Genomic DNA, 27,866 nt, shown 5'->3' on the forward strand with positions numbered 1-27,866 from the left:
AGCAAATTTTTTCTCCACTTACCTCCAGATAACCCTGTAAGCTATTGCCCATGGTTCAGTGGGTCTGGTGGGCAGGTAGCAGCCTGGTTTGCATTTTGTTCTGTTCCCATAACCCACTGACTCCTACTGCAAAGTGCATCTGTGGACAGTACTGGGCTTAGCTGTGCTGCCCATTTCTTACTGTGCAAAGCAGTGAGCAGCTGCCAAGACCAAATGCTTTTCAATTCCTGGAAGTTTGTACAATTCTGGCCCATCTAGTCTGGATCACATCTATAAACTGAGTTAGTATTTTGAAGAACACCCTCAGGTTATGAATCTATAAGCATCTTGCGATTCAGGCACTGATCACTGAGCTCAGAGTCCAAATGTATGGCTAGGCACAGCCAAACTCACTGGGAGTTGTACCATAACTAGGCACAGTTCAGAGATTGTTCTTCCATTCAATTAGATAAAGGTTGATCAACATCTCAACTTCATCTACCTGCCTTGGGTTCTACAAACCTCAATACCCTTGCACAAAAAAAAACAGCTAGACAGAATTCAAACAGAAGTCACAGAATGGAGAAAAAAAGTTTAATTCTTTTATTTCACTCTGACCACCAAATCTCTGCCTCTTGTTTAAACAGGTTGGAATGCTGAAAGAATTGCACAGTTCATTTACGAAGCTTCAACACCCCACCCCTCTTGTTGCATGGTATCCCCCTCCCCCACCCACCCCTTTAACCAAAACACACACAAAAAGGAAAAAAAAAAGTTAATCACCTTGGGTCCAGATTCAACAATTGAAAGTTTACTTGAAACAGGAGAGTCCCTGAAATACTAAACTAGAAGCCTCTTTCCTTTTAACAATACTGCTGTTGGAGGCTTTGTGGCCCATATGTTTCTCCTTCCCCCTGTTGGCCCCTAGTTCAGCACTCATCTCCTACTAGGCACTCAGACACGAAGTGCGAGATGTCCTTCCATCACCAAATACGTAATGTTAATATAAACAAGTTTAAAAACCCTGTACAAAAGTACATTACATGAATCAGTAACAAGAAACAAAAAAAGTTCCCAAGTGTAGATATCAGTTTGTGGCTTGAACAATTAAGGATGAAGATCCCTAATAAATTAATTGATGGCATTGCACAGTGTGCGCTGAATTGTTTGGATATTCCCTGGTTTTTATCAACTCAGGCTCGATGTTAAATATTTCATGTTTACTGCATTTTGAATTGTACAAAAAAAGTGTAGTGTTTTTGGCTGCAATTTTTTTACAATTCATCTTTAAGATGATCAGCTTCATCTTCTTCATCTGACTCTATATCCTCTCCTTCCTCATCCTCTTCAAGATCTTCAAGGTCCTATGTAAACAGACAGAAACAGGTGTAAACAATACCAAATTTCTGGCCTACAAGCTGTTTACATCATTACTTCATCAGCTTCACTGCCTCCCCCTGCCATTCCATTTCCAGGAACAGCCCCACACCTGCCAATGCATACAATATATTGCCAGCAATTACCGGCATGTAGAATGGGAAAAGTATTTGGGTACATCACATGCTTAAAATAGGACCAATAGTTTAACTGCACTCAAGTCTAAACAAGCAGTCAATGCCACAGTCAGATCGACCCCATTATACCTATATGCTTTTGGTAGAATATCTCAGCTTTCATTCCCACCCTTCCACCATTAGCTCAATGGTGAAGGGTAGTACCCATGCGAGACTCATGAAAGACCAGAAGGTTCAACTTAAGCTGATCTCAGCTGACATACTACAATTGGTCACAGCACAGACAGTGGGAAAAGGAGCGAGAGAGCCTGTGGGTTCATTCCCAACTGTTACCCATCTGGAACATTTTACATATGCAGCATCAGCCAAGATGACAATTGGGTTCAGATGGGATCTCTCAATGTCCCCACCCCACATGAAGATTTGCTACTTGAGGGCAACCAGCAGGAGGCAATGAAAAAGAAACATTGGCATATTCCTGATCACCAAGCTCTCATCATGTCTAAATTTAACTAGACAACTAATGCCCTTTCCCCTTCATCAAGCCAGTTGTACATTGAGAATGTACCAAAAGGGGTACAGGATGGCACCCATGTAGCTGCACTTCAGGGAAGAAATGCTCCTGATCAACAAATCAGGAGATGGGGCATTTCTGATCTAGGGGAGTTTCACCCCAAGCACTCTAATCATTTAACAGGTGTTAAATGAATTCTGCAGGGATTTGCAAGCAGCACACTTGACCAGCATGGACAATATACAGTTGGCTTATTTAGAGTTAAAACAGTCAATACAGGACTTTACCAACTTGATTAAAATTGACTATGACAAGATAGCTTTTACCTATTCTGGGAAGATAAAATTGTCTAAGCACCAAGGAATGCAGATTGCATTTGTTCAATTCAAGGCCAAAAATATATTTGGTACTTTTAATAGTCTGGATAAATATATCTAAACATCTTTATTTTCTCCTCCTAATCCCTTCACCATCCCATTAATAGCTCTGAAATATTAAAGTGAGTAATGACAATGTTCAAAGGAATTAAGCCAATAAAGTATTATTAATCCATGGACAGTATGTTGTATTTCCCAATGCAATAAAACCTTGTGAGGGGCGTAACTGCCTCCAGCACTTATGACAAGCTGCACGATCTGCTCAGTGTCACGTTGCAGTTGAAGTTACCACTGAAATTCATTACAGCTGGCCAGCAGATTCTGGGTACCACCATCCCAGGGCAAGTACTCAAAAGTTCAATTTTGCCACCTTCTAGCTTGAACCCAAGCCTTGAACTGGTAGTGAGCAACCAGACTGACCACATGATCTTTGGCAGTCCCAAGCTGTACTCACCTCATCAACAGCACCTCCATCCTTTCCTCCACTCTCTATGAATTTGATGAAAGATTCAAGTGTCCTCTCACCATTGAAATCTATTATCTATAAATATAAAAATGAAAACTTTTAGCTGACTTTCATGGAAAAATGGCAAACATTTGAACATTCAGGCTCCTGAGACAATCTAGTGATGTTTGAACTGGTGACTGGAGCATTTGTGCCATTTAGAACATAACACAATCCTTAAACCTCAAATCAATTCCAATTGTATACAAACTTGTCCCTCCCAACCCAAACCCTCCTGCAAGACACTGTTCATCTCCTGAGAAACAAATGCCTATTTTTTTTAATAAATATATTCAGTTTTTTTTTTAAAAAGAGGAAGGCAGCATCATTGCCAGCATTTGCTGCCCATCCATATTGCCCTCCTTGAACGGAGTTGCTTACTAGGCTATTTCAGAGGGCAGTTAAGAATCAACCACATTGCTGCAGATCTGGAGTCTCATGTAGGCCAGACCAGTTAAGGATAACAGATTTCCTGCCCTAAAGGACATTAGTGATATTTTTACGACATGATGATAGTTTAATGTGCACCATTATTGAGACAAGCTTTATATTCCAGATTTTTATTAATGGAATTTAAATTCCACCAGCCACTGTGGTGAATTTTGAAACCATGCCCCCAGAGCTTTCACTTGGGCCTCCAGATTACTAGCCTAGAGATATTGCCACATCACCATCGCCCCACCCCATAAGGGCATCAAGCTTGACCTGCCATCAAAATTTTAATATTTTATTGATCCAGAATTTAAGAGGCAAAGATCACCTGGGCCACTACTCACCGTTCGCTCAGGGCTGGCAGGGAAGTACTTGAGGGTGGGGAAACTGTGGATCTTCACAGACTCAATTTCATTGGCAGTGGCATCCATTTTCCCAATAACTATTTTATCATTATCTTTGTACTTTTCTCCCAGAGATTCCCAGATAGGAGCCAGCTGTTTGCAGTGACCACACCATGGAGCATCTGTAGCAAAAGAATATTACACAGGTCAAATTACTCCAAATTTTAAAACAGGTATAAACCCAATAGTGCACTGTTATATGCCCCAGCACATGGATCCAATTGGACCACTTCACACTAATTTCAATGTTAAACAAAGCTCATTTTAAAAGGGCCATTAGATATACATGTACTGGTCAACATTCAATGATCAAAAATTATCTAGGAAATTAAAATCCCAGATCCTCCAAGGGGTAGATGGAACCGATTGAAAGGATCAAAAGGGAGAGAGAACTGCATTCCATTAAGCACAGAAAAAACACATCATACTTACAGAATTCAATAAAAACATCCTTTGTTTCATCAAAGGCAACTTCTTCAAAGTTTTTGCCAACAAGCACTTTGACAGCAGTTTTGTCCCAGTCTTCAGGAACATCTTGGCTCATGAGGTGAGGCTGAAATGTAGTAACAATGGCACAAAAAACAAACATTAAAATTTTGCTTCAGAACAGTTACGGCAATGAGATTAACATTTATTCGTGTTCAAATTTGGATTCAAACTTTAGTGGCAATCTTTGACAGGTAGTATATTAATGAAACATTAGTGCAGTTAGCAGTGTATACCTGTGGCTGCAATGGATGAGTGCTCAGAGGATACCACATTATAATGCAATTTTTCTGTATTCTATTGTGTCATGGGGTTTTATTTTCAATTTCAGGGTTAGATAGAAAAATGCATTAATTGAAGCAGAAGTTAGCTTTTCCCCTTATGAACATTGACAGGCTTACACAACAGCTTCTCAAATATCTTAAAGAATTTAATATTGCATTTTGCAATCTTAAAACTGGCTGCTCTCATTTGTTTCATCTTGGTTCACCATTACTGATATTTCCACTTTTGTTCCACTTAATTCTTCACCCAAATTACAATTCATTTCCCCAGGTTGTTCTAATTTCCTCCCTATTTCACTGGCCCACCTTACTAACTGTCCTCAGCTTCATGTCATCACACTATACCCATCTGTCTCTTCATACTTCACCTTGGTGCTGTCTGGTCACAATTGTTCCACACATTTCAGCCTTTCTGGGGCCTGTCATACACTTACCATGAGAGACAACGAAGGAAAAAAATGTATGTGGGCATCACTAGCAAAACCAGCATTTGTTGCCCACCCCTAATTGCCCTTGAATTGAGTGGATTGCTGGGCCATTCCAGAGGGCAGTTAAGATTCAACTGCCACATTACTGTGGGTCCAGAGTCACACGTAGGCCAGACCAGGTAAAGACGGATTTCCTTCCCTAAAAGAACATTCATGAACCAGATGGGTTTTTACAGCAGTGATAGTTGCCATGGTCACCAATACTGAGATTAGCTTTATATTCCAGATTTAACCAAATTTTAAATTTCACCAGCTATTGGTGGGATTTTAACCCCCATCCCCAGGGCAGTAGCCTGGACCTCTGGATTGCTAGTCCAGTGACAGGGTTCACTGGTCACAAGTGTTAAATGATTGCTGCTGGAAAATGGAGCATGGTGTTACTCCATGGTTTCAAAAGAATACACACTGAACGTGGCATGTTAGGAGTCTGCCAACATTACAAAATATAACCCAGCTGCCAGAAGGGGAGAACAATGATAAAAACTGATTTCTGGTACCGGAGGAAGGAGACGCCTGAACACATGGCCTTCAGATTTAACCAGTTTACATCGATTTTATAGCATGTAAAAAGATCATCTGGCCTATCCTATTGTGCTCCAGGAGCAGATGGCGGCAGTGGTACAGTCACTCGATTAGTAATCTGGCAGCCCAGGCTAATGCTCTGGGGACATGGGTCCAAATCTCACCACAGCAGCTGATGGAATTGAAAATTTAGTTAACAAATCTGGAATACAAAACTGGTCTCAGTAATGTCCTTTAGGGGAGGAAATCTGCCATCCTTACCCAGTCAGGCCTACATATGAATGTAGACCGACAGCAATGGTTGACTTAAATGGCCTAAACAAGCCACTCAGGTCAAGGGCAATGAGGGACAGGCAACAAATACTGGCCTTGCCAACATCCACATCCCATGAAAAAGAATAAAACCTCCATTCACCATGCATATTCTTCAATTTCTTTCTCCTTCATGTACTTATCTAGCTTCCCTTTAAATGAATCTTTGCTATTCACTACTGTTCACTTTTTTTTTGTAAAATCAAGATTGAAACAGTTCACAAAAGCTGGGAATTGGAAAGACTCACCTTCAACTTCCCTTCTAAGAACTGGTTGCAGAATATTCTGACATTCTCTACAGTGATGTCCTCACTCTCAGGTTTGTATTTGGTCATCTCCTCCTCCAGGGTGATGAGACGAATAGCCGGACATTCCTCTTTCTTCAAACCAAAGAACTCCAGAACTCTCTGGTTGTCCTCAACTTCACTGTCAATGTAGATGAACAGGATCTAGCAGGAAGAGTTTAAAAGGGGCAAATTCAATTCATGAGTCAAGTAGAGGGAATAGCTCCAAATGCAGAGAAAAAAAATCATTATTTAGAAAAAAGTCTAGAGTCAAGAGAGAAAGTCATTTCCCAAACCCAGAATTATTAAAGCTAGTTCATATCAAATTTGTGGATTTCAGTGGGCAGCACCTGGACACTCAAAATGGCCTGAGCAGCCCAAGGTCAGGATTAACAGGAAAGGAAAAGCACTCAAGCCTCTTGTTCCTGATCACTAGCCAGTGACTACTGTTGAATAGCATGTGTGTCTGAACTGGGCTTTTACTGACTGTACAGTCTAACTATATTCCACTAGACTCAGCCTGGTTGCATCAAACTTGCCTGATATGTTTTAATGAGCTGCCAGCAGTTGTGTAACTGCACAGAAAATCATTCAACTCCTCAAGCCTATTCCACCATTCCATTACATCACTATTGTTCTGTACCTAAACTCCTACTTATCATGCATTACTTCACATCCCTCAATACCCTTATACAGCAAATAAATTGATCCCAACAAATTGAAAATCTCTAACTGACCCAGCATCCACAGCCTCGAAAAGATAGCATTTTCCATCTGGTGTTTAAAATACTTCACTCCTCAAATGCCTAGCTTCAACTTTCAAATTGCACCATTGATACCCCACCCCCCCCAGCCACTGGAAACAGATTCTCTATCTACCCTCATACATCCCTTTATTTTAAATACCTCAGATCTAAATTCTAAGGAATACAAACATAATTAGGAGTAGGCCACTCAGCCCCTCAAGCCTGCTCTGCCATTCAGTATCATGGCTGATCTGATTGCAACCTCAACTCCACATTTCTGCCTACCTGATACTTTCACCCCCTCGTTAATCAAGAATATATCTAGCTCTGCCTTAAAAATATTCAAAGACTCTCCTCCTCAAGAGGCAGTGGAAGCAGAGTTCCAAAGACCCACTACCCACTCTGGGAGAAAAAAATTTTTCATCTTAAGTGAGCGACCCCTTATTTTTAAACAGTGGTTCATAGTTCTAGACTATCCCTCAAGACGCAACATCCTCTCCACATCCAGCCTGTCAAGACCCTTCAGGATCTTAAAGGTTTCAATCAAGTCGCCTCTTACTCAACTCCAGTGGATACAGGCCTAACCTGTCCAGCCTTTCCTCATAAACCAACCCACCCATTCCTGGTATTAGTCTAGTAAACCTTCTCTGAACTGCTTCCAACGTATTTACGTCTTTCTTTAAAGGAGGCCAATATTGTACACAATATTCCAGATGTGGTCTCACCAGTGCCCTGTACAACTGAAGCATAACCTCCCTACTTTTGTATTCAATTCCCCTCACAATAAACATTTTATTAGCTTTCCCAGTTACTTGCTGTACCTGCATACTAGCCTTTTGAAATTCATGCACAAGGACGCCCAGATCCCTCTGAAGCAGGGCTCTGCAATCTCTCCATTTAGATCAGCTTTTGATTCTTCCTGCCATAAAATGAACAATTTCACATTTGTCCACATTATATACCACATGACAGATTTTTGCCCACTCACTTAACCTATGTCCCTTTGTAGCCTCCCTATGTCCTCTTCACAACATACTTCCCTACCTACCTATTTTTGCATCGGCAGCAAATTTAGCAACTATTCCTCTGGTCCTTCATCCAAGTCATTTATATAAATTGTAAAAAGTTGAGGCCCCAGCACCAATCCTGTGGCGCCCCACTCATCACATCCTGTTAACCAGAAACAGACCCATTTATGCCAACTGGTTTCCACTAGCCAATCTATCCATGCCAATGTTACCTCCTATACCATGAGCTTTTATTCTCCGCTGTGGCTATCAAATGTCTTCTGGAAATCCAAGTACATCCACTGGTTCCCCTTCACCCACAGCTTCAAATAACATTTGGTTAAGCATGATTTCCCTTTCACAAAACCATGTTGATTCTGCCCGATTGCCTTGAATTTTTCTATGCTCTGCTATATCTTTAAGTGCAACCAGTTCTTATAATATAACCCTTTAAGCCTCATAGTTATGGTGAATCTACATTATGCTCCAAAAGGTTTGGTGTCCAAAAATGGAACAATATGCAGTTTGTACAACTGAAGCATTAGTTGCTCACTTTTGCATTTCAACCAATTTAGGAATGGCCAACATTGCATTGGCTTTTAGATTACTTGTGCCCAAGCAGTCCTCCCCCCAACATCATCTCAGATCCAAAGTAGATGACTTCATCTTCAGATAAAGGGAGAAAATAGGAAAGAATTCTGGAGGATAATCAAACTGGAATACATTGTTATTTATTAAGTTGTGGAATTTAAGCCACTGAAAAAATCTCAACTTCCCTAGATCAGGACAAAAGGTTACTGGCAGCGTCCACTTACTTTGCCCTTGAAGCTCTCTGCTGCTTTCTTGAAGCTGTTCAAATTTCCCTCAAAGCTTGTTGAGCTCTTGGGGATGAAGAGCAGCACGTGGGTCTTGATATCACCACCAAAAATCTTTGGAGCACTCTGCAAGAGAACAATCATTCTAGAATGAACTGGTTTGTTGCAAAATAGATTGTTCACTAAATTATACTTCTCAGTTTCAAAAATATATTATAGTTTAACATGGGCCATTTTTGTCAGCCTCCAAAAAAGAGAAACTGTCTCCAGACAAACACTGCACTAATGTATCCACCTTAAAGCAATTGGTGCTGTCACATGTAATGTGAATAGGTTGTTGACAAGCAGGTGTCAATGTTTCAGATGGTCTCATTAAAAGCAGTGCAGAGACACCCTCTGGTTCAAAGCACACCATGGGGAACACATACAACTTGGAGCTTCAAATTCCATTGCTAATTTTGAAGTTGGGCTTCAGGAAGCATGCACTGGGGAGAGGCTATTTCCAGTAAGTATTAAAAAAGGTTTTCCTACCTGCTCAGTGAATTCGATAACTAGAGGCAGCTGGTTGTTCTTAATAAATTCAATTATATTCTCCTTCGTCACTTCTCCATCGTAGATGTTACGACCTTCATCAAACTGAAAGAAGCAATATAATCAGTTAAAAATAAACACATTTCAACATCCATCTAAACACTTGGCAACAGCAGTCACACTCCTGTCCAACTATACCCTGTTGACAAGCTCCTACAAATACCCCAGTGTGAAATACAGGTGAATCTTATGACATTATAGGTTATCCAGGCCAATACAGCCAGAGACCCCAATACTATAAGGATTGGATTGAAACAACTATTCTGATGACCATTGCTTGGAAAGAAACTTCAGTTTTAATAGTCCTGGCCTCTGGAATCTTTCCCCTTCATTGCACAATGGAACAGCTGCCCTTTCCTCCTCCTGCCAACACTCCCATTCTTTAAATCTGTCCAATAAACTGTGTCTTGTTGAGGTTCAGCATTAGTCATTTTGGATATAACCTGCTCCACAGCCACTGATGACCTGCTCAAGGGTACAAGAGTCACTGCATTTCATTTCACTGAACCACCATGGAAAATACGTAGGAACACTCAAACATGAGACACTATTCTGCAATACCAGTTATTAGGTACAACTTCAGTGCCTCCTAAACCATAATTTCCACATTTATGTTTTCTAGAAGGGTTCACAAGTGATTTTATACACTTAAAAGATGACAGCCAGAATTCTTGCAATAAGACCAGAACTTTGGGGGTGGGTGAAAATGGTTACATAATCACTACAAATCCAACAGGGAATTCAGGAGAAACTTCTTTACCCAGAGTGGTGAGAATGTGGAATTTGACACCCAGGAGCATTTCAGGCAAATGCCATTGATGCATTTGAGAAACTAGATAAGCACACGCGGGAGAAGGGAAGATATATTGACAGGGTTAGCTGAAAGGTGGGAGGCAGCTGGGCAGGGGAGAAAAACAAACAACACAGACAAGTTGTGCTGAATGGCCCGTTTCTACATTGGTAATACTTTATAATTAAAGCAGTGCCTCATGTATAATGCTGGACCCATCGGGGGCATCACTTTAGGCAGATTTCCAGTATCTTGGGATGGGAGAACAGGAAACTGCAAACCTGTACCCAACTCACCTGCAACTAGAAAGAACGCTGCCTCTACATCACAAACCAAAGTACTTTCATTAACAGCAGTCTATTTATAGTAGACAAGCAGGCACTGGCTCCCCCAATTTAGATGGGAACTTTTGCACATCAACACATCCTGCCAGCATATTAAGCCACGTTAAAGGGATAACTCCCATCAGCAAGTGTAAAATTACACACTTGCGATCCAGTTTAGCACCAGACAGCACTCACGCTTCATTTAATAAAGGCTCTGACATCACCTCTTGCATTTGAATGATGTAACTTGTATGCTTGAAGAAAAACTCCAGTTACCCTGCATTTTCTCCACCATGAGCTAAGGGCAGCAATCCAGGCTTTGAAAGAAACTCTGCATTGACCATCTGTGGGCAACACTTGCTGCAGCAGTGGTGCCCTGGCACAGACAGGCCACCCCTGCCAAGTGGCACTGTCCCAGCATTACTCTGCATACGTGCACCACTTCACATTAAGTAGGTCAGGCAAGTCTCCCAATCCTCTCTAATCCAACACCATGGCTTGTAACTGCTCCAGATGACTACAGAAACAAGCCTCTTGAAAAATGCAACCTTTGCTACATCTCCACTGGAACATGACTCTTCATTTTTTTTCTTCATGCAACCACACACCAGGGCACTAAGCAAGAACTTTACTCCCAATTACCTTTCCCACACCACCGTAGAGTCAGAATTAAACTCTCCACTACATTAACAGTTGAATGACATTACCACTTTAGATGAAGCGTTTCTTATTTAGTAAGAATTTCAAATAAATGTGCGCCTGCCTGCTGACAGTGATGGGAAAATCAAGAAATTGTTAAAATTGGCCTCAGGATGCATCTGGTTTCATTTCCCTTTTAAATTGTGGCTAATGTGCTTCATTAAAGACGATCACCCCTTCTGACTCAGCAACAGTTTGATACCCACATTCTAAATCCGTACATCTAGTGAGAAGAGCCAGTGACAAGCGAAGTAAACTAGCTCAAGGCCATGGAGGTCATGCTCTCGAGTTACCGCTCCTCACTCTTCCCTCTTCATGAAACTTAAAACCATAACTGTAAATGGTCACTCAGTACTGAGAGCATTGCCAGAACTCAAAAGGCCACATGCACTGCTTGTCTGGACAGGCAGTCAGAACAAGGCATGTCCCAGCAGCAGCAGCAGAGGGCAGGCCCAACCTGCTCAAGTACTGTTCTGGAATTTCAATAACAGAACCAAGCTCTACAGTCAAATAGCCTGTGGATGCTCACTGTTAGCAATACAAGGTATGAATAGTAAGAGAATGAAGTTAAGGTATTAAAATACAAATCAGTTTTCCATAGATCAGCTACAACAGAAGGGAACACACCTCAGCTCTGGTTACTGGAAGTAACTTGACATCAGAGATAGCCCAGGAAAAGCTCACTTAGACAGCAAGCTTACACAGATGCCAACATGTCAAATATGACTAGCTCCAAGAACTCATGTTTACAGAAATCTTAATATAAAATAAGCCGTTGCTGGGATGAGTATAACCAACTAGGGCTTCACTCCATTTATAACGAAGCTCAAAAGTACAGTTACTTAAAACCTTCACCACAGCCCATTAAAAAAAAAGAGAACTTCTGTACTCAACACTAGCGGAATTTCACTAAGGGGCCAGTTCCACTCAACACCTGCAGCGAAAGAACAATTTAAATATAACTTATTTCTACATACGGCTCAAATGAAATTTATCCCTCCATTGTTCTGAAACTGAATTAAATTTGTGACATCTCAAAGGTGCAGTAAAGGTGAAAGCACAGGTTGCTGAGCACCATTCATACATATGACACTATCATGTACCATTTCAATAAATCATTCTCTGGAAGCAAAATACTGATGCTAGAACAGATGGTGGTTCTAGTGAAAGATCACAGGCCTAAAATATTAACTGTTTCTCTCACCGCAGATACTGTCAGGCCTGCTGAGTATTTCCAGCATTTTGTTTTTATTTCATTTATTGGAATCAGTTCCTTAAACAAGAATCAGATTGCTTACCCAAAAAAATCTGCTACCCACTAAGGACACATCACAGTAAGAGATAACATTACAGTATCCAAATACTGTCACTGCCATTAACATTTTGGTACCAGTAAAGAGGGAATGGGGAGAACGAATGAACAAGAACAAAAGCAGTTAAAACAGAACACTGTTTAAATGGTAGTTGTGTAACACTAGACTGAACTACTGTCAACAGAGAATTCATATTCCAGATACAGCCAAATCAGGAGGGCAAAAAAAAAAAATCTATATTTCTGGTTCTGAATTTAAAAGGGCATGAAAAGGTCACCTGCACCTTTATGCTGTTCTGAAGGCAGCATGTGGTACACTGTCTGTTCTCTCCTTTTGCTAGTCATCTAAAGCTAATCCCACTGCTCCATTTTTCCCCCTTCGCAAAGCATTGCATAGGGTAAAATCTCACCACCTGCCCCATCCCATCCACCCACCCCCAAGCCCTCCACACAACTGCAGTCAATAACTCTCCAGTGAAAGGAACACACTTCCCCATTCACCTTGGTGAAAATGCTTACCCATTTTAAAGACACTTCAAATTTCTGCTTGGCCTGCTCTGCTACATCCGCTGTCTGACAACTCACCATCCTGGTAAAATCTCTATGACTTCAATTTGTTCTCTACAAGAGTCCAAAACAGAACCCTACAAGCTGCATTGTCTCTTCACACTGCTGCCCATATTCAAAATGGAACAGTTTGCATTTCAGCACGTGGCAAGCCTAGTAGATGGCTAAAAAACTTCTAGATTGCATTAAGTATTTAAACATCTGTAGACAGATAGTAAGGGCAACCTTTGTCCTTCCCTGTTATTAGAGTGTAAGAATCTAGCACCCATATGACCCACTCTACCATCCTCTAGTGAACCTTTGTCACAGCAAGTGATTAGGAAGGCAAATAGAATGTTTGTTTATTGCAAGGGGAATGGAGTATAAAATTAAACATGTTATGCTACAACGGTACAGGGCATTGGTGAGACCACAGGGGTACTGCGTAGTTTGTCTCTTTTATGAAAGGAGATTAGTTGCATTAGCAGTTCAGAGAAGGTTCACTTGGTTGATTCCTGGGATGAGGGGTAATCTTACTGAAGTCTTTTAAGATTGTGAGGGCACTTGACAGGGCAGATGCTGAGACGATGTGCCCCCTTGCAGGAGAGAATAGAACGAGGGGTGACAGTTTAAAAATAAGGGGTCTCCCATTTAAGATGGAGATGAAGAGAAATTTCTCAAGAGGCTGGTCAGTCTGTGAAACCTTTTCCCCTGCCCCAGAGAGCAGTGGAGGCAGGATCATTGATTTTTTTTTTTTAAGGCAGAGGTAGATAGATTCTTGACTAACAAGAGAGCCAAAGAGTATCAGGGATAGGCAGGATAGTGGAATGTGGCCACAATCAAATAGGCTATTATCTTACTGAATGCCAGAGCAGGCTCAAGGGGCCAAATGGCCCATTCCTGCTCCTAATTCATATGTTTCTATGTACAAACTAAACCTGAGCTTCTCCAAATATTTCTCAGCAATTATGGGATTGTAGGCAAAAACTGGAACCCCAGAGAGCTTCTCTGCCATGCCAGAGGGTGATTACAACATTCAAAAGTGCTGCCAATTAGGAGCCAAACAGAACTTTCCAGTCTTTATGTATTAGCACTATTCTAGCCAATGCCTTTACCCAATTAGGGCAGGGGTTTCGGTGAGGGAGGACAGGTGAGAGAAGTAGAGGACTGAACTTCAAACATGTAAACCATCCTAATTTTGTGACCAATTGTGTGGAGTTACCAATAAAGGAAGCACACTTCTACTGTAATGACTTCCAAACTGACTTGTAAATAATGATTTAAGCCTAGGGATTCAGGCGATTTCATAGGGCAGCCAAAAAAGCTTGGAAGAACGAAAGCTGGTGATTGTACCCAGAATGATGCTGCCACTCAGTGGCTCCCATGGAAACTGCAGCTATAAAGCTCTCACATTTAACATCAAAATGGATAACTAGAGTCTGAAACAGAGTCCCAAGAGTTTCCTCACTCTAGGAGGGTACAAAACCAATCCACAGAATTCCCCTTCAGTTTGCGGCCTATATGATTATGTCCAGTGATTAAACAGTCGCTCAAGTTCATACATTTGTGTTGCTCAAATTAAAACCCAAGACTTTGACTCCACTGCAAAACGTCCACACAACAGGGTCAGAACTTAATTACGGGATGATGAAAATCTCTTTCACACAACTGTTCAATCAGCTGCACAAAGAAGCAGAGCCTCCAGTCCCAGTGACTCTTTACAATCAATATCCAATGTAATGTGATACTCGGGAAAGCTTCATACAAAAAGAGAGGGAGAGGAAAGCAAGAGGTGAACTCATTTGCCCTTCTAGGAACCGCGACAATTGAAGGTACGAGTGGACCCTTGAAATGGACACTAGTGCCAGAGCAGAAACGGAGGTAAAGAGATTTAACAAGAGGTAGCCTCACCTTGGGAATCAGAATCCCAGTTACTCAGTTTTCTTTTCTACAGAAAAGCCACAGGCTATTTTCTGGTTTGAAACGTACCCAATAATTCAGCTATGGATCTGGTAAACGGAGCAAAGGGAGCCCTTTCCCTGCATATCTAGGAATTCCAATCTCCCATGTCTTGGGCAGAATTGTTGCTCAGGGCTAACAAGTTTTAATTTTTGATTTGTTTGAAGTTTTAACTGTATTACAGAAAACACTTGTTATTAAAAATCCACAGACCCCTCTCACGGTGGAGGGGGCTCAGAAGCAAAAAAAAATGGTAGAGAACTCTTGATTTAAGCCATTTAATATTAAGGGAAGGTAGTGGAGTCTGGTCTACAAATACTGCCACCCACTGGTAATAAGTTCTAGATCCTAGGCCCAGTTTAACCTACGAAGCATGCACCAACAGCTGCACCTCATTTACCTGGGTGGGGATGACAGTGCTGTCATGGCTAATTAACAGGCTTTTACTTGTTTAATTGACAGAAAATAGCCACCAACTCACTTCCAAATGAGCGAGAGTAAGCAAGCTTGAGTTATACTTAAACTGTTAGTGATTCAGGGCCATCCAAGTTTGTCACCAGGTCAACAGAAGAATGTGTTACAGCACAAACTGAAGGTATTAATATAGGGTTATTTCAGTAACCTGGGATGGGGCCATCCATTTACACTTGCAATCCATTAATTGCCTATCACTGAAGTCATGGACTTCCAAGTTTGGAATTTAATTGCAGTCACTGCACTCAGCTTGTCATTAACTGTTGGGAAGGGCACTTCCAGCAGTTTTACAACTGCTTCACTGAGCTGTTTCCACCACTTCCAGTGAACAAATCAATCATTCGCACTTTAGAACAGGGGTAGGCCATTCAGCCCTTCAGAGTCTCGTCTACCATTCAACTAGAAGGTCATGAATGATCTGCACCTTGGCTCCATATTCATTAATACCCTTGCTCAAAAATAACCATCAAGCTTTGAAATTTTCCAAATTGGCTTAGTTAGATTTATTTTGGAGGAAGTTGGAGGGGGGAAAAGGGGATTCCAGATTTCCATCTGTGCTCCCTGGAATCACCCTCCAACAACCTAGCTTGAAGCTGATGATTCCGCCACACCCCAACCCCCCCAATGTCTGGACTCCACAGAAAATACTTCACCTAGTGCTGCTGATAACCAAGCTTAGAAAGAATTTAATTGCATTGCTGCATATTTCAGTTTTTGAATGGGAATTAAAGCTTTCATTAGCTGCATAGATCCTTCCAGAACAGTCCAACTACAACAAAATATTATACGCCCGTAGTTACCTTGAATCTTTGTAAAAATTGAAATTTTATCAACAGCTTGGCACAGCCTGAAGTAGTGGTGGTTACTACCAGTTGACCTGGTGGTAATTTGTGCAATGGGTCTACAACCAGTGAACATTTGCCTCCAAAACAATACTCAAGGGGCCAAGGCTGTCACCGATCAAAATGCTGGTTTAGATGTCAATGTTATTTTACTGTAGCTACAAGTGAGGCCAATTTAATCAGCTACCTTTTTGAAAAGGACAACTCCATCCTTCTTCACATCATACTTGGTAAAGATGTCTGCTTTCGCAGTGATCCCAAACGGCACCTCGTCAAAGGCCTCTGCAGCCTGCAGGAAGATTTTGGCATCGCCCCCTTCTACATCCTGAAAGAGACGCACAGCTTTATTCAGACACATTATTCATTCCACTCAACATTTACTGAGAGCTACAAATTTTAGTTTGCTATGAAAGTGATTGGCAGGGTTTTCACATCTCTTCCACAAGTAACCCCATTGGGTTTTATATTAAATGAAATCAGACACTCAGGCTTCAAGCTGAGCAGATAAAAAAAAACAGATCGTGTCCCAGACTGCAAGAACTGATGATGACATCTAGTGACCACACACAAGTTACAACTGCAGGGTCCTTGCACTGAAGCAACAGGTTTGAGATACACAAGGGTTTTAAAATAAGCTATTTTAAACACATTACACACTTGGGGCTCAGAATTACCCACTTACCGATTGTGGTGGGAATTAATTTTTTTTTTATAGAAAGACACTTGTTTCTTTAACACCTTGTTGAAATTAGCTTCAAGTGTTGACACCTAATATGATCCTATTGTGGTAATGGAGCTACAGAGTTGTGTAACGTATTGAGGAGAAAACTAAAAGATTTCAACTAGAGAAACTAGGGTTTTAAAAAAAAACCCAAACTTGATCAGCACAAATGCACTGAGGCAGCTGAGTAGTGATATACGCAAGGATCAAGACACAGAATTAAGGCAGGCATCTCACCCAGTGAGTGCAAACAAGCAACTACAAAGTTGCAGAGGATTAATAGTTCAAATAAACAGCATTACTTATGCCAATGAGAAACTTTGCTTTCTTGTCTGCCCTATCCAAGGACAGTATATTGTATGATGTTATGCTTCAGTGAGACCACATCTTGATTACTGTCTGCAGTTTTGGTCTCCTGAATTAAAGGATGGATGCAACTACATTGGAGGCTGTTCAGAGGAAGTTTACTGGATTGATACCTGGAACGAGCAGGTTGTCATGAGGAAAGGTTGAACAGGCTGGGCTCGTTTCCACTGGAGGTTAGAGGCATGAGGGGCGATTTGATTGAAGTATAAGATCCTGAACGGTATCGACAACGGGCGTGGAAAGGATGTTTCCTCTTGTGGGTAAGTCCAGAACTAGGGGGCACTTGCTTTAAAATTAGGAGTCGGCCTTTTAGGACAGAGATGAGGGGAAATTTTTTTCTGAGGGTTGAGAGACTTTGGAACACTGCTTCAGAAAGCAGTGGAAGCAGGGTCACTGAATATTTTTAAAGCAGAGGTAGATTGATTCTCTAAATCAGAGGTTATCAGGGGTAGATGGAATGTAGAATGCAAAACAAAGATCAGCCATGAATGGCAGAGCAGGCTCAAGGGGCCAAATGGCCTACTTCTGTTCCTGCTTCATATGTTTGTATCTCATGTTTGCATGTAACAAACTAAATATGCAGTGACTTTTGTAAATTCAGGTAGTCATAGAAAGCCCCGCTCCATTTGCTAATCATGGCTCTCTAGCTACAAAACCAGGCCACAACGTTAAGAGGTTCCCTCTTGTGGGGAAATCTAGAATTGGGGCAGTTTTGAAATAAGGGGTCTCCCATTTAAAAAGAAGGAGTGAGGAATTTCTTCTCAGGTCTAGTCTTTGGAACTTCCTTCCACAGAGAGAAGTGGAGGCAGACCATTGAATATATTCAAGGCCAGGCTAAAATTGACAAGGGAGTCAAGGTTTATGGGGGACAGACAGAAAAATGGAGTGAGGCCACAATCAGATCAGCCATGATCTTATCAAATGACAGCAGGTTCAATGGGCCAAATGGTCTACTCCTGCTTCTATTTCTTATGACTTTATATCACAATGGGGTCTACCTTTCCTACATTTCCCAAGAACCCACTCAGCCATATGGGGATTGAATGCAGCATCAAGCACCACATTCAACCATCTGAGCTAAATGGCCCTATTCAGAGTTTAGGAATTGTTAAAAACACATTAGTTCTGACGCACAATGAGTTCAGCCTTTGCACTAGGTATGTACTGAGGAGCGTGCATGTCTACAGCACTCATGTACTGGAAGAGTTAAGTATTCAAAGAGTGGGAAAAGGAAAGACCAAGCAAGAGGGGCATGGTCAAAAGCAGGTGTCACAACACCAGTCTGTCAAGTACGTCATGGCTCAATGAACAATAGGGGGAGTGGGGAAAAGCGAAACCAGGAGAGGCTGACTAATGGAGGGTGTGTGAAGAGATACAAAGCAAGAGGTTCAGACAGGATGAGACAAGGTGGAGGGTAGCAAGAAATTTTGACGTCAACTTGTTAAATGCATGGGAGCTGGTGTAGAGAATAGAGCGGGCATGACTGGTGTAAGACAGTGCTCGGTGATGCTGAGAATATGGGTTTGTGGTGAGTTTTAAAACTTAGTAGCATTGATGAGTTGTTATTTTGGGAAGTGTCAAGGCTCCAGATGACAAAGATGAATCAAACATCCTGTACGTACATACAGAATGTACAGGGAAGAAAATAATCTTAGACAGTAGACCACGTGCAAGATAAACAGGAATGAGTGTCAAACAGAACTCCCCAGACTCCAGACACTAGAGGAGAGATACTGAGTAACAGGCAAAGAAGTCTGAATACACAAAAGAAAGGTACTTAACCCAAAATAGTGATTGTTTCTCTCCCTAGATAATGGCTGACTTGTTGAGCATTTCCAGGATGTTTTTATTTCAGAAACCTCAAAACCATTTGCAGAGAATTCAACATTATACAAACATTTCCTCCCCTCTCCCCAACCCTCACCAAATCCTGTGGAACTTTTGCCTTTATCTTTATTTTTGCACTTCCATTCAATAACAGAAGCAACTCAATCCTAAAACCTTGATCTCAGTTCCAGTGAATGCTCCAAATCCCAATCATTGTTACCATCTAGTCCATCTCACCCTCAATGTCCTATACACTCAAGACACCCTTAAGTTGTCTTTCTATTCTCACTTCACCCCTCATGTTAGATTAATCCTACTGTATAACTAGTACCTCCCAATAGGATATTGGTCCCAGTTCTGTTCAGTGCCAGTATCACCCCCACCCAAAGGGCCCCACATCTACTCCAGGACTGTGCAAACATCAAGAATCAGAACAAGTTCCCAACAGCACATCTCTAGCCACAACTCCTTCCTACAGCTGCTTGTGTATTGAGTAGTGACACCAAATCCCACAATTAGCCCCTTGGGGTCCCATTTCTCAACCCTTCATTCAACTCCAGATTGTGTGTGTGTGTGTGTGTGTGTGGGGGGGGGGGGGGGGACCCAAATCCTGTTGGTCATCACTGGGTTCACCTATGACCTGAGATTCGCCAGCTGATACCCATCTCTATCAAAGAGCTGTCACACCCACTTGCTGCATTTTAATGTAGCACTGGCACAGGCAGCCCTGCCTTTCACACCAGTTACTGCATCCAGCAGTGTGCTGTAACACTGAAGACATTAAAACACTGCAATTTTTGCAGCAGTAGCTCAGAATCCTCAACCTGCCCACACAGTGGGTTTTCTGCAATATGTAGGCCTATGCATAGCTTCCATACATTGAATGGAGCTAAATTACTAACATTAGCCAAACATTTTCCACTTCCTTTATTTAAAAAAGGGTTGTTTTTTTTTTTAAAAAAAGAGTTGCAAAACTCAGTGCTATACTTAGACAATTCACACATAGTCTTTTCTTATGAATGATCCTTAAAATAACACCGATTAAAAACAAAGAATTTCCAAGTGATTTAACATTGACTTGTTACTCTTCACTGCGCACCCTACTGGGTTTTAAGCAGCAAGGGACAAATAAAAGCATCTTACTCAATTATGTGAAGCAATACCCAATTGCAATTCTACACAAGTTACTGCTAGTACATGGCCACTCACAGACTTGGTGGCTAGCAACATATCTAGCGTTCAGGCTCATGTAGTAGCAGCAATATACACAGGCCAGCGCTGCATTGATAATTCAGTGGGGAAACTCCAATCACAAAGCCAGTTTTCAATCCACTCCTGCAGAAATAATTCTTCATTCAGGGGAAGGGAATGGACAATTTTGCTCGTTCTTAAAGCAGTCAGTGGTTGCTAAGCAGGGCTCAGACCGTTGCTTGTAATGAACACAGCCTTTCATCACTCACTATGCAAGCAGCCAATAAAACTACACCACCCTTGTTCACATTATACACTGTCTTCACTGGGGTAAAGCTGCAGTTTGCCCATGTATACAACAAACCTTAAGAAATAATTAATACCTTGAAAAACCCAATAACAACCACTTCAGAAGAGTCCACTAGTTTCTCAGCAGCATCTGCTTCAGTGATGATGTCTGCTGCAGGTCCCATGCGTTTCTTCAGCCAGTTTATAATATCTTCGTGCTGTCTTCCAGCTAACAAGAGGAAGAACAAAGCATTTTTTTTCAAAAAAAAAAAAAGGAATACTTGCTCACGTGCAGCTAGCTCATGAAGTAATAAGAGATACCACCTCAGGTTAACCAAGTGACTGGACCCTATATCGTGTGCTCCTGTCGTGAAGATCCAGCCAATCTCATTATCACTACCTGCCAAGTTCAGGCTGCATTTAAGATACAAACCAGCAGTTCGACAGCGTCTGTGGAGAGAGCAGGAGTTAACATTTCAGGTCAATGACCCTTCAAAGCTGGAGGAGTTAAAAGATGTTCTGATGAAGGGTCATCAACCTGAAATGTTAACTCTTGCTCTCGCCACAGATTCTGGAAATACTCAGGTCTGACAGCATCTGTATCCAAGATATACAGCATCAACCAGTGAAACTTGTATTTAAGAGATATAACCCAAGGATCCTGTGCAGTAGAGTTCAGTTCCTAACTACGTAGTCAGGGGGCACTGAAGCATTTCACACCTGCTCTTCCTCTGCTGTTAGTTCACAAAAGGAGCTCAAAGTGAACAGCAGCGATGCATTAAAGAGCAAAAATAGGCAAGGACATAAGGAAGAAGGAATAGAGGGATAAGAACAAGACAAAGTGGGCTGGGAGGAGGCTCATGTGAAACAAACACTGAAATGAGCCAGGTCGATTGAAGGGCTTGTTATTACCCTGTGCACTATAAAATTGTGAATAATTCAGCAAGTGTAAACAGTGCACACTCCACACCTGACTGATTTGAAAAGCCCTTTTAATTAACCTTGAAATATTGCTGGTGAGTTGGAGCTGGTGAACTGCAAGTTGCAACTAAGTTCCCAATTTATTACCTTCAAAGTACTAACCAGTCACTGGCTGATGGGGACTGAATAAGTAAGCTTCTGTTCCAATTGTACAGGACAGTGAGATGTTCACTGTTGCGATTTAAATTCTGTAATAGCTTTTGTCCCCTTTATTGTTTCATGGGATGTGAAAGGCCAGCATTTGTTGCCGATCCCTATTTGGCATTGAACTGAGTGGCTTGCGAGGCCATTTCAGAGGGCAGTTAAGAGTCAACCACTGCTGTGGGTCTGGAGTCACATGTAGGTCAGACCAGGTAAAGTTGACAAATTTCCTTCTCAAAAGGAAATTAATCAGACGGGTTTTTTTTAAAAAAAATGACAATTGATGGTGTCACAATTACTGAGACTAGCTTCCGATAGATAGGTTGTCGATTGGTAAGGGGATCAAAGGTCTCAGGGAGAAGGCGGGAGAATGGGGTTGAGAAACTTATCAGCCATGATTGAATGGCGGAGCAGACTCGATGGGCCGAATGGCCTAATTTCTGCTCCTATGTCTTATGGTCTTTCAATTCCAGATTCATTTATTGAATTTAATTCAACCCACATCCCCAGAGAATTCACCTGGGCCTCTGGATCACTAGGCCAATGATATTACCACTACACCACACACTCTCCCCAAAAACATCTTTTGCTGTTAAAAACTGAAAAGCAGCAAGTTTCACTTTGAATGCAGGCCCAAGGTACGAGGCAGCTCTGCAAAAAGCAGCCCAGTTTTGGACAGTGGCTGTTAAATCAGGTTACAAATGGCCTTAGTGCCTCCCAGCCATATAGCTAGAAGCAGAAGTTAACCCAGGTTAAGACCCAGTTAAAAGACAGAACCATCAATATGCTGGGTTTTTTTTATATCTGTTTTAGTATCATTTAGCCACTGGCTTCAGGAGATCTGGGCTCTGGAAGCCAGCAACCAAAGAATTTAAAAGCAATGCTGACCACAGCACGAACCATACTTTTTGGACTTGCCTTTAGAATCCCCAACATCCGATCTGTCCTTGCCAAGTTTTATTTCCTTGCAGTCAGATGAGAAAACAATTGGCAGACAAGTGCAATCTCATCCTAACATAGTGCATGTGCCCATAACCTGGTACTGAATTGGCAAGAGATGCCCACAAGTAGGAAGGAGATAATGTGCACTGTTTAATTAAGTAGATTATAGGCAATCACTTCATAACTCAGCAAGCAGGTCACATGATTCTCAAGCCAGGAACATCTCCAGGGAGAGGAGAAAAATCATGGACAAACACTGCTCAAGTGGTCCAAACGGCTGAAAAAAAATCACAGCCGAGGTCAAGATTGGGATCAGCAGAGATGTCACCTTCCCCACCACCAACCCCCCTCACCCAACCCCCACACCATCAAAAAGCCATTCCCTGCCAAGGTTTATGCCCGAATGAGTGCCTTACCCAGTAAGCATCGTCAACCAGGGGCCGTGGGAACCATGCCCTAGAAAGGAGAGCTGGGAAGAAAATTTCTGCTGCTAAAGTGCACAGAAACTTCAATTAGCATCCACCCCAAACAATAAATAAAAACAGAAAATGCTGCAAGTACTCAACAGGTCTTGACAACATCTGTGGAGAGAGAAACTGAGTTAATGTTTCAGGTTGGTGACCTTAAGTCAAAACTGGAAAAGTTGAAGATGCAATGGATTATAACGGAGGCAGTGAGGGACAGGGAGAAAAGAACAAAGGGAAAGTCTGTGACAGATGAAACACAGGGGAGGTTAGATGACAAAAAGGGGGTGGGTGGAAGACAAAAAGGAGATAGCAATGGGTCAGGGAAAGATGAGGCTAGAGATGGTGTAAATAGCAATAGCAGAGTCGTAAAAATAGCACTTCTTTGGTATAAGCAGAGGTCAGATTTCCCCATTCTCACCTGGCAAATTTAATCAAATATAAGTCAATTCCTACTGCAAAGGACTTTCAGCATTTCAATGTTATGACTGAATCGGATCAGAACTATTCAGCAAGTCATGCAGTTAGACGGAGATAAAGGCTTTTCCCAAAAAACTTCTAACTTAAAACAGAAAACCATGAACTCCTTTGCTCAGACCACAGATGTAAATAACAATCACACACTCGTGGATAAAATCTATGAATGCTATCCAATAGAGAAGTCATACTAAGATTCATAGTCAGAAAATGAGAATTTCACTTTGATGGTGACGATAAATCTACATGAAACCCAAAACAATGAGATGGGATTTCCCTAAGACTAACTTTCTACAAGTCTCAGCCACAAAGTGAAAGATAGCTCATTTGTATTGCACAATTCGGTTTCTAAAACAAACTCATGAGTGAAACCATAGGTTGTAAATTCAACCTGCCCATGCTGACAGACTGAAGAAACACATTAAGTGATGTACTCATAAAGGACTATTTTGAAATATTTGCACTAGCAAGATCCAACAGCAAGGAGATGGCAATAGTTTTTTTTTCTAAACTCCACCTTTCTTGGAACTTGAGCAAACTACTTTTGTTGACTCAAAGCTGCAGGAGCTTTCATTTGAAAAAAAATTGCTAGATGGATGTTGCTAACATCTATTGTCCATCACTGGTTGCCCAAGATGGTGGCGAGCAGCTTTCTTGAACTGCCGCATTGTGTGGCTAAGGTACTCCCAGGGAGATGATTAGGGCACTCCAGGATTTTAGTCCAGTACACAATGCATATCCACACTGTCAGAAAACCCAAGTTTAACATCTCACCTGAAGGGCAGGATAGGTTGCTGAACAGAGACTAGGTACATTGCTTGCCAGTACAGTTGGTATTCCAAGCAGAGAGCAGACCACAAAGTACAAGTGGCTCCTGAATTGACATAATAGCAGTAACAATACAAGCAATGAATTAATCTGAAAGCAAATTTAGTGTATTGTTTTGTGTGTAATCTGCACTATACCATCCATAAGCAATTCCTGTTACAATGCTGAACTACATACCAAGATAGTGCAGCCTAATTCTGATAACTTGGTTACATAGTTTGCTCAAGTTCAAAAAAGTGGAAATTGAGTTTTTAAACGACAGTTACAGACCCAGTTATTTGTGCATTCACTGTACTGTTGCAATAGAAATCTTCATTACCTGAATAATCCTTAGGATTGCTCTTATCACCATTTTTAAAAAACTTAATGGTTGGGTATCCCCGTACTGAAAACATCTGCGCTAGGTCAGATTCCTCGGTGGCATCTACTTTTGCAAGTCTGATCTCGGAGCCTTCTTCTTTCAGCTTTGCAGCAGCTTTGGCATATTCAGGGGCAAGTGCCTTGCAGTGTCCACACCAGGGAGCATCTGTGGGAGGAGAAGTCACATCAGATCAAAACTAGCAAACGTGCAATAAGGCTCATGTTTCAGGACAAGCCCAAAACATTTTCCGATGCAGCGTTCACAACACATCCCCCATGCCGAGATTCCCAATCTAGAGTCCAAAACATCTGTGGAACACAAATTTACCATTTGATTTGCGCTGAAAATGTTAAACTAACGGAATTTTAAAATGGCCACATTTCACATTGAGGAGGATGATGGGATAAACATTGCAATAGATTAACAACCAATTTATTAGGACGCATGTTGAAAAGTTAAAGATTCAAACTATTTTAGGTTATTTCATTGAAACAGGAGGGAGATGGTAAAATTCACACCATGTACTCTGGTGACTTACCGGAATAAACCAATTGTAAACAGCTTCCAGCATTGGGATACAGTGCATTACTGGGATAGTGCGCAGCAACAGAACAGCAGGGCCAGTGGGCACCTACATCCTTATTCCTTATACAGGAACAGCCAATGGAAAGACACCTGCATCTCACTTCCTTAAAGTGGCAGCAACCTCCTGGAGAAGGGCTTGTGCCCTCAGGACACCAGCAGGAAGACAGCAGGAAATGTGGTGCAGGCAGCCTGAGCTTCCACCCCTCAAACATCACCAAGTCCTGTTGCAGACCATGCTGTCTTACTCCCCAACCACCTCTCCCAACCTCAACCCTCAAAAAGTGTAGCGGGTAGGGACCAGCTAGTCAACTCCAACAGCCAGAGGGGGAAAAACTCAAGCAAAAGCCAGGGAACGGCATAAACATTTTAAACCAGAGAGAAAAATGCAGATCCTATTGAGGCAATCACATTTTAACTACACATTATTCAAACATTCAAAACTACAGCAGATGAAGACAGTAACACCTTCAATCAATGTAGCCATCCCACAAGCTCCCCAATAAGCAGCCCACTATTGGCAGCAAATCAGATCGTATACATTCTTCCTGAAGCTGTACTGACTACTGGGAGACCAAAGTGCAGTATAACCACTTTAAATTCAGCTCACTCCAACTAACAACAAGCAGAGTACTAAAAATGTGATGCTCCAGACAACAGAAACAGTAACCCAACACCCAAGCATTGATTGCAGTCATTCACATTATGAGTCACATGTCCTCTGACCATCTACCACAGCGCTATTTTAATTTAGTATGAATTAACTCTTCATAGTCTGGTAGATAACCTTCAGAACATTCCAATATCATGGTGTAGGAAGTGTGATTAAAAGGCCAAGGAATGAGTGAGTCAGCCTGCCAGTTAATACATTAACCAGCACCCAGGGGACAAAGGTCCTTTGCTCAATTGTGTACAAGTAAGGAAGTGATTGCAGTGGTTTGCTTACACTGGGCTGCAAAAATCTGACTGTTTCAATGCAAACAAGGTGTCACTCAGCAAGTTGATGGACTGGTTTTAACAGTACCAGTAATACCTTCACGTTACTGCAAACAGCTGGCAACAAACCCCCATTTACATTTCTTCCTCAGCAGTAACTGAGTTAGATTATTCCACATCAACAGCTCTCCATTCTTCTGAAAGGAACCAAGTCGTCTGGCAGACTGGGAAAGGAGATAAAGTGAAGGTCAATTCTGTCCTCACTTAACCTGCACTTTCCCAACCAGGGCAGGGGGAGCGCGAGAGCGATCAGATACTTCAATGGGAGCTAAAACACGAGACAACTTGGTCAGATTGTAGTAGCCCCACCATTACCCTTACCAAGTTCAATCAAATCTGCACAGACCAGGGATAGGGCCTTTAGTCTGCAACACCCTATTACAACTCAAATGGTGCACTCACCCAGTGAATATGTTCAGCTCAATCATGCAACTTTAAAAATTTAATAACTATTTGGATCTTTGGTGATTAAACGGATTTGTTTGCAGATTACATAGTCAGCCCAACCTCACTGGGGAGACAGGCTACAGATCTGCAGTATTCCCCAGTGAAGGTGCAAAGGATATCAGAATGGGTAATGGGGATACTGGAAGAAAGGACCCGATAACTTTAAAAAGCTGCAGTAAAAGTTAACCTAGAATCTCAACTAAAGATAATTAGAAACTGATATTTTTAAGAATGTCAGTAAGAGGGGTTGATTAGTGTTCTCATTCCAGAATGCTATTGCTCTGCATCCCTGGTCTTGCCACTTGTTAATTGTGTCAGTGCTGATCAAACTAGCCACGAGGCAAAATAAGCTTATTGACTCAAGCCCATGGATGCATTTGGCCTGCCTGCATTCCACCTCAAAAGCAGCACAGGGAACATCCAAGAGTGCAGCGCAGGACTGAACCTGCATCTCACTCATCTAATGGGACAATGCAGCAAGACATACTACAATTGGGTTTACTCCTGGAATAAGAGAAAAGAAAGCACATGGTCAACGAGTATTGGGATGGCTCCTTTACTATGGTTAAGTTGCGGAGGCAGACAGAGGCCCTTGACAACTAATGCTGCATTCTCTGAACAGGGGTCTGCATTTAAACAATGTTCCACCATTCCAAGCTCTCTTTTTGGGGGCGGGGGGGTGACACACCAGAAATGTATTTTGATAGGAAAAACAAAATTGAGGGCACAACATTCATCACAGACTTTTTTTAATGACAATTTATAAAGGGTGAAAATGAGGCTTCCTCAAATATTCTCCCAGAATGAAGCTAGTACACAGGGAAAACATTTCTTGGGTCCACTGGTGATCCCAAAATTAGACCTTTGTGAACATTAGTCAGTGAATACAACCCTTTCAGCAAAAGATCTCTGGAATACCTGCCTGTCAATGCCACTTTAACACCAATTTCAGATTGAAGTTGAAATAAAATCCCTGCATTCCAAATGTTTTTAATTCTGATTGCAGTGTAACAAATCAATAAAGCTAAATATTCTACATCCATATG

At 41.7% G+C, this 27,866-nt stretch overlaps 1 protein-coding gene across 1 annotated transcript in view; it reads right to left on the bottom strand.

The window, feature by feature from the left end:
* Positions 1–568: 568 nt before the first annotated feature.
* The window catches only part of p4hb (prolyl 4-hydroxylase, beta polypeptide), a 32,664-nt gene continuing 5,366 nt past the window's right edge, over positions 569–27,866 (bottom strand). The window contains exons 2-11 of the mRNA XM_078571237.1: positions 24,754–24,960; positions 20,697–20,830; positions 16,396–16,533; positions 9,201–9,305; positions 8,670–8,795; positions 6,066–6,266; positions 4,158–4,278; positions 3,666–3,847; positions 2,839–2,925; positions 569–1,343 (exon numbers count right to left, since the gene is read on the bottom strand). Of these exons, the coding sequence (XP_078427363.1) occupies positions 1,254–1,343; positions 2,839–2,925; positions 3,666–3,847; positions 4,158–4,278; positions 6,066–6,266; positions 8,670–8,795; positions 9,201–9,305; positions 16,396–16,533; positions 20,697–20,830; positions 24,754–24,960 (1,391 nt within the window). The 3' untranslated portion in view covers positions 569–1,253. The remainder of the gene's footprint in view (positions 1,344–2,838; positions 2,926–3,665; positions 3,848–4,157; positions 4,279–6,065; positions 6,267–8,669; positions 8,796–9,200; positions 9,306–16,395; positions 16,534–20,696; positions 20,831–24,753; positions 24,961–27,866) is intronic.

The sequence above is a fragment of the Cetorhinus maximus genome, chromosome 24 (genome assembly GCF_964194155.1).
Source record: "Cetorhinus maximus chromosome 24, sCetMax3.hap1.1, whole genome shotgun sequence".
Lineage (NCBI taxonomy): Eukaryota > Metazoa > Chordata > Chondrichthyes > Lamniformes > Cetorhinidae > Cetorhinus > Cetorhinus maximus.